Genomic DNA, 10,534 nt, shown 5'->3' with positions numbered 1-10,534 from the left:
ATATATATATATATATATATACAAACCTTTTACTATTACAAAAAAAATGTTACTTCAAATAATTTATGCAGCAACATTTTCATTTTGTCTACTTTTAACAAACAAAAATTGTATGGGAAAATCAAGTTTTACTACTATTAATAAAATAACAAATCAACAATTTATTTTGGCCCATATCTGCACAGCATGGAAAGTAAAAGTAATATTTGTTAAATTCAGATCCCAAAATACAGTAAGAAAGCAGATATTTTAATTGGTACAAATTTATTTCTTTAATTGAGTAGCATTCTTTAAAAAAGTAATAAAAGTAGTAGTATTAGTACTTAGGACAATAACATTGAACAACATCTACCCAACATCACAGCTAGACTGTACATTTCTAAATCAAACTTTTCAAACATAAAATACAGTAGACCGAGCACAGAACCAACATATAACACCATTTCAAATGGTAAGCTACTGTACATAAAGTGAAGATATGCATTTTTTATTTCATTTATATGTACTGTATTTTAGAGCTACACTTCAGTAGTAAATAATTGATCTCAAGAACAAACTGAAAGAGGTCATTTTACTAAATTATAAACAAAGAGAACGCAGTCATTAATCTTACTACTTAAAAATAGTTTCAAGGGACAATAAATTAACGTGACACACGTCATGCTTGGTTACAAAATGTGCTCTCATATCATTAACAACACAGACAAAATGCATTTGTATTTGGCTGCAGACTAATAAACATTTTATTAAGAGAATATTTGTGTATTAGTAGTGCTTACTCATTTATATTTAAATCTATTGCTGCACTAGGCTGCATCTTAAAAACGAAAATCCAGTATCACAGATGCCACAGGCATAATCTACAGTAGTTTTAAAATGTTTTAGTTTCATAATAATTTCTATTCGCAACCATGTATCTGTTTTATACACTAAAAATCTTAAGATGTTCTCCTTTGGCTTTTTTTTTCAACAAACACATGCACATTTACAAATAGTTTGTACAAACTAGCAAACCGTTGCATCCAAGTTAAAATGTAAAGCTTAGCTTTTCATCCCTTTTAACAGCTCATTAAACACGATCCGAAGTACGAAACAAAATAAATCAATCTAAAATGGAAGGTGTAATACAGTAGGTGCACGTAAGCGAAAGATGTCCACTGAAGTATCCTTGTGATAGGTGGAGGGAGGCCATCTTTTGTTTTGTTCGCTCAACACACTCATCCTTTTACAGCCTGAGCATAAAGAAGACCTCATTGTCCGGGCTCAGTGGGCTTTGTTGGGGTGGTCCTGGTGGAAGCTGGCTTAAAAGATCCAGGCAAGTGCAAGGACTATGGGGTACACTACAAGCTCCTTCAGGGTTCCCACGCTCTTCGATGGGGCTCCCAGACATCCGGGTTATGCTTTGTAGCCGTTGCCTTTCCTGGGCCTGCCTGGCACGGTTAGCGATGTATCTCACGCGGCTCTGGCTCCGTGATGAACTCCTCCGTAAAGGAGGCATCTCCTCTTCTTCCTGTCCTGCTTCTGAGTCAGCCCGGCACTGAGCAAAGTCCTTGCTGGTAAGGGGTTCCACGTCAGTGAGCCTCTTCAGCTGCTCAGTGAAATCATTTTGGGGTTTCCTCAGAGTTTTCCCATGTTGGCGACTTGGCCTCACGATGAAACTGCGGCTAATGCTGCGATACTTGCTCTCGAAGTTACAGATGATATCGTCTGAAGTGAGATCTCCCAGACTTTTGGACTTTGAGTCGATGTCTTTTGCTGAAAGGGTAGTTGACTTCTTGGAGGCTGCAGAAGCAGCAAGTGTCGATGACTGCTTTAGGCCTTCAACGTACAACCTGCTCCACGTGTGTCGCCTTTGCATGGGTCGGATGGGGTCTTTATCGGCTACCAGAGGTCTGGGTTGCAAATCGTCATCTGTATTGCACATCTCGCCATCCCGCAGGTTGGGGTTGGACTTGCTCTTGCTGACAAGCGAGACTCCACATCCTGCAATGACCGACCGATGGTTGTTGGTCAACGAAGCCTGCTTGTCTGAATAATCCCGGGCTGCGCTAAGACAGGTAAGGCTTTTCCTGGAAAGGTTGGGCAAGGACAGATCAATCACAGTGTCATTGGACGAAATGCTGGAAGACGATGACACACTATCCCGATGGCTGCTGGGGTCAAGTTTGCTCCAGAGCCTGTCGTTTAAAGTTGCGTCAGTACAAACTTCTGGCACCACCGAAGGGCCGTCTGCCTTTTTCATTTGTCCTTCACTTTTGGACCTTCTCACAGGGGTCCTCAGTCCTGTTTGCATGCTTCGTCCAATGTCTCTGTCAAACACTGCCTTCAATGCCTGAATCCTCTGAGAGCTCTGAATGGCAGTTGGTTCCTTCCCAGCATCTATCTCTAGAGTCAGTCCTGTTTGATTGATGACTGTCTCTTGTGCAACCTCTCCATCCGCCCGATGGAAAGTGGGAAAAGTTGGCGTGTCGCATCCAATGTCAAGGTAATTAGTGGAAATTGATGAGTTTACAGGACTGTTCCCAGAATCCTTACCACTCGTAGATTGGGTTAGTGCAAATGATTTCAGGATGTCCTCGTTATTTTTCACAGGGCTGAGATTTTCCCCGTTGGAAGATGCCGTTATTGCTGTGGATGGTGAGGACAAGGGACAATGCGGTGAGGTATCCACAGGACTTTGCGTTGAGGTCGAAGGGCTGTTCTCCTGAAAGTTCTCAGTGATGGATTCCAGACATGAGGCGTTCAGAGATGGAGTTGGACTCTGCACTTCAGAATTTTCTGAAAATACACGACAAGCAGGAAAATCAGCTACATTCGGATAGTTTAGTAACAATTAAAACACACAAAATTGCCACGGTCACACTGCACTTTTCATCCCGTTGACTACACCAATGTTTCCCAACCCTGTTCTTGAAGGCACACCAACAATACGCATTTTCAACCTCTCCCTATTCAAACACATGTAAATCAACTCTCAGAACATTGGAAGAGACTCCAAAACCTGAAATGAATGTGTCAGCTAAGGGAGACATTCAAAATATGTACTGTTAGTGTGCTTAGTTAGTGGTTAGTGTTGGGAAACACTGGACTAGACTATTATGTTAGACTGGAAACGTAAGCTCATGCAATAAGTTTCGACATGTCGCTGCTTTACAAACACCAAGTTTGGTCAACTCTGACAAACGATTTAGCATCACGAGCGACAAATAGAAACATGACATCTCTGTATAGATATTTAAAATATGGATGGTTTTATCAGTGTTGCATCATCTTGAATTTTGCATGGCAAATTTTAGTGAACGTGGCTTAAGACTACATAAACTGTATCATAAATGCCGAACAAAGCCAACAACATACAGCAAGTTCATTTTGCACATGAATGAAATAATATATTTTGACATACAGCACATTTCGCAAAACAAAAAGGTGAAGTGTGTAATTAGAGTAACACATTATCTTCATTGCTAGTTATTTACCACATTGATCATAGATTATGAGACTGTTCAGCTAAAATCAGAAAATTCGGTCATCATTTACTTCCCTCTACACTTGTTCCAAACCAGTCTGATTATCTTACACAAAACACAATGATTTCTGAAGCATGCTATAATCTCAACAATTGATGAGAGCAATTGGTTTTCATGGTAGGTTTTCCTACAATGGAAACTGACAACTGTCGAATTTACGACGTTTTCAAAACGTCATCTTTTGTGTTAAACAGAAGAAAGAAACTCATACATCTTTTTAACAACTCGAGGGTTAGTGAACAGTGACTAACTTTCCATTGTATTTATACAACACTAGTTGTGTCTGAATATTTTTTGCTAGACCTACAGTATATACACTATTAAGTGGCTTAAAGCTCTCTCAATATTGAACTTTCATCATAGAAACACACACTTCAGCTTTAAGCACAGTTGATCAAAACCAAACATGACACAGATAGGCTGCAAGTATGTAACATGCTTACCAAACTTTAGCATTGGAAGACGTGCATTTAATTACAAAATATATTAGAATAGTTTGAAAAAATCTTATCAAACTGAATGGTAAACACAAAAGTTCATGTAAATGAAACACACAATAATATACAAGAAAAATTAAATAAATAAAAAAAAAAAAAACATTACTTTTAATACTTGACTTGAGTTCTTGAGTAAATCACCATGTAACACCAAAACGATCAAATTTAGGTCTTTCTAGCGTATTTAATGCTCATTTTGTCACCTGCCAGATAAAATGAGCATAATTAATAACCAAAATCTTTCCTCAAGTAGCACTCAATAGCATTAGGACTTTGGAACAGACCACATTGGTAAATATGACCAAAATAATACTGACACGTCCAACTTCAAACTGCTACTGTTACTCTCGCATGTTTAGTAAAGTTTTAGTGATACTTAATTTATATGAAGCTGTGTAACGGGTATAAAGAACGCACACTACCATGTAATTCATATTATAAATCATTGTATAATGAATACACTGCCTGTTAAAAAAGTCTTGTTGTTGATCTCAGCTGTAAGAGCAATAAATAATAACTTGCTTTCTAGTTGATCGTTTGGAAAAGTGGCAGAAAGTCGATGAATCATCTGTTGAACTGTATTCCAATCTTCACAAATACTGCAGAAGACCTACTGGAACCTGCATGGACCCAACATTCTCATAGAAATCCGTCAAGTTTGGTGAAGGAAAAGTCATGGTTTGGGGTTACATTCAGTATGTGGGGCGTGCAAGAGATCTGCAGAGTGGATGGCAACATCAACAGCCTGAGAAATCAATACATTTGTGCTGCCTATTACATTACATCAAATTTCCTAAAAGCAATGGTTAAGGTGCTCCAGGACTGGCCAGCCCAGCCACCAGACATGAACATTATTGAGCATGTCTGGTGTTAGATGAAGGAGGAGGCGGAAGGTGAAGAAGGTGAATCCAAAGGATGTTAATGAACTCTGGGAGTCCTGCATGAACACATTCTTTGCCATTCCAGATGACTTTATTAATGAGTTATTTGAGTCATTGCATAGATGGATGGATGCAGTCGTCCAAGCTCATGAGAGTCATATATAATATTAATTCAGTTTCCATGACTTTATATTCTATACTGTATATTATTTCTGTTCAGTGACAAGACTTCTGTCTAAGCAAAGTTAGACCTTACTGTCCTCATTAAGTAATTAAAAATAAATCCATGATCATATTTTATTCTGGTAAAATAAGCGAAATCTAGAGGCCTTTGCCTATCATATAAGCCACTTCTGATACTAAATGATCAACTAGAAGTCAAGTTATAATCCTAAAACTTGAATAGGCGACAAGACTTTTGTGTATATAGCATATCATTATGAAAAAAGAAATACATTTAAAGCAAAAGAAAAGACAAGCTTAAGCAAAATGCTAATAAATCGTTTTACCTGGTAATTGGTCAGCCCCTCAGTTTTGCACTAAGGACAGAAAGCATGCAAGAAGGAAGGAACAAACAAGCATTTTAACAGGAGAAATGCAGAGTGAAACAGAAGGACTTTGTGTAAAGAGGAAGGAGATGGTGCAGTACATCAGGAAAATCACTCCAGCTTTGATCTGATATGGATTTATAGAGACAATAAAGCGTGTCAGCGTAGGAAGGTTAATGTTTAAAGATCTAAACGGTGAGGACTAAGAAGGTTAGCACACAAGGAGCTGAGAATCTATGGTACCTTAAGGAACAGAAAAATGCAGCTCTCGTTCATAAGTCATATGATGAATTCCCACTTCCCAAAAACAGCAGTAGAACAACAGCTAGTCAATGTTCCCAACCAATGATTTCCAGAATGTTCCAGTGGTCGAACATCTGGTTTGTGTCTGCTCGCTAAAGCACTTGGGACACATTCTAACTACTTACATAAGAGTCCTGTGACCCTCTTGGTCTTGTGACGGCAACTTATATAACAAAACATTGAACCAGTAATGTTCTCAAAACCTAGTGTACATTACATTTGAGTTACTTCTTTACACATACACTAAAAACATATTTGATCTATACAGTTGATGGCGAATTTATTAGCCCTCCTGTGACAGTTTTGTAATGATTTTTTATACTACTTTATTTTCATTTCGTTTTCTTCTGGAGAAAATCTTATTTGGCATGAAATGAAAGCTAGAAATGAATCAACTAGAAAAATAATCTGCCAATGGGGTAAGCAAATTAATCTTATGTCAAAAGGAAAAACGAGATTATTTAGCTTACCCCATTGGCAGATTATTTTGCTTGTTTAAAAGAAAAACTCACTTAATTTTGGCATATTATTGCTGAAAACCAGACAATATGTTTTGCTTGTCTAGAAAATTCTTCTTGATTTAATAATTGTGAGATATTTAGGCTAGAAACAAGACAAAAAATCTACGTAAGAAAAGCATTTTTTGCAGTGAATCACCTGCTGCAGCCATGGTTTAAGTCGAACGCACCAAGTCGAAGACAGACATTCTGGCACTTAACGCACATTTTCAAAGCAGAATATCTGACTTTAGCATTGTTTTTCAGATAAACAAGTATGTTCTCTGAGCATGTTTTTTAAATATTTGCAAATTTATTATGGCATTTTTATGCTTTAGAAGAGGCAAAAACTTACATACAGCACCTTTAAATTATTTTACTTTATAGTTTTAAAATGTCCTTATGTTTTCAGATTTTTCAAAACCATGGAACATTTTCGTAGCTCAATTTTAATTTGCATATTACTAGAGGTAATTTAAATATTCCTACACTTTTATATCTAGGCAAATCTGAGCACAGCAATTTAAAACATTGCTGAGATGTTTTACAGTAAACACTACTTATGGCTCATATGTTGTTTGCAAAACTTAGATTTACAATAATTTTGCAAGTCAATAAAGTCAAAAACACAAAGAAACATTGACAAACACCTTCAAAGTCATCATGCAGCTCCATTTAAATGCAATTTAAGTTTCAGAATATTAACTGAAGGAAACAGGAAGTAAGGTGAGATGGTGAGCAAACTAAATCAGCAGTTACATAATATTGAGGATTCTCTACGACATCAGGATCTTCTTCGTGACATCCCAAAGATCCCAATGAGATCATCCACAAGGTGTTTACTGGGTTCCATCACGGACTACTAGAATCTATCCTACTGAAGCACTGGGGCTTTCTACAAGTGAAGATTTGTCTAACTACAAACACCTTACCATCGAAAAACAAGGGGGATTTACTTCGGATCTCCTCCATTTTCTGGGCAAACAGGGCGTTCATCTCGCGCTGCAGTGTCCCCGCGGCCCTCTTCCGGTTCTCCATTCCTCGTGATGGGAAGACGGTGGGGAGATCGAGACTGGCCAAACTGTCGCAACTGCTGGAGTCGCTGTCAGATAATCTGGCGACTTCGTTTACAGGTCTGGTCATGTTGCAGTTGCTGCCGTAGTTGGGTGGAGCAGGGCATTGCTGGAAAAGGCTTGTTTTAGTGTCTGGAACTGGAGGAGGCGGGGTGGATGGGGACTGGAAGAGTCTGCGTGGAACACTACATGAGCGTGCATTTCTGGTATTGAGGTTCTCGGGGGGTGGAAGAGGCTGGGCAGCCAATGTTTGTCTGGCCTTTGCTCTTGATCTTGGTAAAGGTACGGGCTTTAGAAGAATCTGAGGCTCTGGTTTGGACTTTAAATCAGGTTGGGCCAAGGCTTGTGGTTTGAGAATGGGTTCTGGTTGAACTTGTCTTGAAGTTGTTGGAGACCGAGATACCCTTTGAGGTCTAAGAGGAGGAGTAGAGGTCTGGGTAATCTTCCTATCTAAAATGGGACTCTCCTTGGTGCCAATTACACATTTTATGCAATTGGAAGTCATCCCAATCTTCCCAGTGCTGTTTATAGCAACACGTGCAAACACACCTGGCTTTTCATCTAGTGGATCCTGGAGACGCAACTTGTTGGCTCGCTTCAGAGGTTCACTCATGACGCCCCTGTTTCGGTGAGCATGGGGCTCAGGATGAACGAAAGAACTCTTACCTTTTCTGTCATCAGGGTGAAGCTGCCCGTTGGTGCCTTGACCCCATGACTTTGCAGACGCAGTATCTCCATTGTGGTGGACAAGAGGCCCCTCTTCAGATTCCCGCTCCTCGCTGGCGCCGTCCGAGCTGCAATCTTTTGTGTCAATGGAGATCTCGGGGAAGCCCCTCTTGACTTTGGGTTGGCCCTTGGTGGGGGCACTGGCTGTGCGGCGCAGGAGGTGAGCACCGAAGGTACTCTTACGGTTGAGCAGAGCAGCAGCATGGCTGTCGAGAGATGCTTGCTTTGGGTTTCTGTGAAAGAGTCCTTTTATACCACTGACTGCTCGAGCCTGCAATCGGATAACAGAAAGAAGGGTAGGCAATATGAATCTATGAGAGGACTAATAGGATCACCTACATGAGATTGGGAAGCTACTCTTCCTCAATGCCCTTCACGAGTATTTTTCAAAGTTATTAAAAGTTAGTTCAGCCAAAAATAAATGTTCTGTTATTAATTACCTAATAAAAGACCTTATTAAGACCTTTGTTCATTTTCAGTACACAAATTAAGATACTTTAGATGAAATCTGAGGGCTCTCTGACCCTCCAAAGACAGCAAAAGATTTGACTCATTCAAAATCCAGTAAGGTACCAAAAAGTGTTTCCAGTTCAATCTGGATATTATCAAGCTATTTAATACCTTTGTGCACACATAAAAATTAATAACTACTTTATAGGACAGGGGTGCCCGAACTCAGTTCTGGAGGGCTGCTATCCTTAATTTAGCTCCAACTTGCTTCAACAGACCTGCCTGCCAGTAAGTTCATCTAGTAAGAGTTTGGTTAGCCGATTCAGATGTGTTTGATTAGGGTTGGAGCTAAACTCTCCAGGACACTGGCCCTCAGGACAGAGTTTGGGCACCCTTGGTACAGGGCATGGGCTTGTGAGCACTGTACACTAATGTATATGCCCTGAATGTCCGCATACAACTTCCAATGTTTGAAGCAAGGTACAGGCACATGCAAGGTAATAAGTCACAGGTGGGTTCACATATCATTTTCAGTGTATGATATGTGAATGTGCGCGCTATACTGACACTGAGGAGAACAACTCTTAAATAAAATCATTTTTTATTTGCAAACAAAAGCATTCTCGTAGCTTAGTAATATGCTGATTAAACCCATGAAAGCACATGGTCTGCTTTGAGGATGTTTCTTAGGATTTATTTGAAAGCACTGCTGTCTATGTAGGATGAGAGAGCTCTTGGATTTTCTTTAATATATTTTAATTTGCATTCTGAAGAGGAATGAAGATCTCAGGGGTTTAGAACAAAATGAGGGTAATTAATGACATAATTTTCATTTTTGAGTGAATTAACCCTTTAAATTAAAATAAATAAATTGCAAAAACAATAATAAAACATTAATACCTTCTGTTTAGTTAACAAAAATATACCCCCGTTATATTATTAAAGTTGCTGACAACATTTATCAGTTTTATTTGAAGAATCATTTTGATAGTTTGTTAATATTTATCCACTGACATGTACAGTTGAAGTCAGAATTATTAGCCCCCCTGTTTAATTTTCCCCCAATTTCTGTTTAACGGAGAAAATATTTTTTTTCCAACACATTTATAATCATAATAGTTTTAATAACTCATTTCTAATTACTGATTTATTTCATCTTTGTCATGATGACAGTAAATAATATTTGACTAGATATTTTGCAAGACACTTCTATACAGCTTAAAGTGACATTTAAAGGCTTAACTAGGTTAATTAGGTTAGCTAGGCAAGTTAGGATAATTAGACAAGTTATTGTATAATGATTTTTGTTCTGTAGACTATCAGAAAAAATATAGCTTAAAGGGGATGACTTTAAAATGACCTTAAAATGGTAAAAAAAAATTTAAAAACTGCTTTTATTCTAGCCGAAATAAAACAAAAAAAATGTTTTTCAGAAGAACAAATATTATCAGACACACTGTAAAAATCTCCTGAATCTGTTTAACATCGTTTGGGTAATATTTAAAACATAAGAAAAAATTGTGAGGGGATAATATTTCTGACTTCAACTAAATATTTAAACAATGACAAAGTATCCAGCAAAAGTCTTAGACCCCTAGTAGCTCTGGTGTTTTAGATAAGATTGAACAAAGATACAAATAAAAAGTAAAAAAAAACTAAAAGACAACTGCATACTGCCTCTATAATATTCAGGTCTGGACACTGTGGGGGCCAGTACATGACTGTCAGTGATTTGCCGTATACAGTATACTGTCTACTGTCTACAAATATGATTTCAATGATTAGGTGGGAACTGAGAAAACTATATGTGGTCATTTTACCGCTACTAAAACAACAAATCTAAGACTTTTGCACAGGCTATGTACAGTTGAAGTCAGAATTATTAGCCCCCCTGAGTTATTATACTCCCTGTTTATTTTGTCCCCAATTTCTGTTTATTAGAGAGATTATTTTTTCAGCACATTTCTAAACATAATTGTTTTAATAACTCATTTCTAATAACTGATTTATTTGATCTTTGCCATGATGACTG

General features: G+C 38.2%; 1 protein-coding gene across 24 annotated transcripts in view; it reads right to left on the bottom strand.

Annotated features, from left to right (window-relative positions):
* Positions 1-170: 170 nt before the first annotated feature.
* plch2a (phospholipase C, eta 2a) overlaps positions 171-10,534 on the bottom strand; it is a 297,121-nt gene continuing 286,757 nt past the window's right edge. For 10 of the 24 annotated variants that reach the window (XR_012383552.1, XR_012383550.1, XR_012383551.1 and 7 more), the window contains 3 exons: positions 7,993-8,323; positions 5,415-5,444; positions 248-2,778 (listed from right to left, as the gene is read on the bottom strand). Coding sequence is in view for 15 of the 24 variants with exons in the window: in XM_073909056.1 (XP_073765157.1) it covers positions 5,434-5,444; positions 7,993-8,323 (342 nt within the window). In the remaining 9 variants the exon portion in view is untranslated. Of the gene's footprint in view, positions 2,779-5,414; positions 5,445-7,185; positions 8,324-10,534 lie in introns of all 24 variants that reach the window. The other 14 variants (XR_012383549.1, XM_017357540.4, XM_073909047.1 and 11 more) reach the window with 3 other exon arrangements.

Source organism: Danio rerio, chromosome 8 (genome assembly GCF_049306965.1).
Source record: "Danio rerio strain Tuebingen ecotype United States chromosome 8, GRCz12tu, whole genome shotgun sequence".
NCBI lineage: Eukaryota > Metazoa > Chordata > Actinopteri > Cypriniformes > Danionidae > Danio > Danio rerio.
The sequence above is the reverse complement of the archived record's forward strand: the minus strand, read 5'-3'. Positions and strand labels throughout refer to the sequence as shown.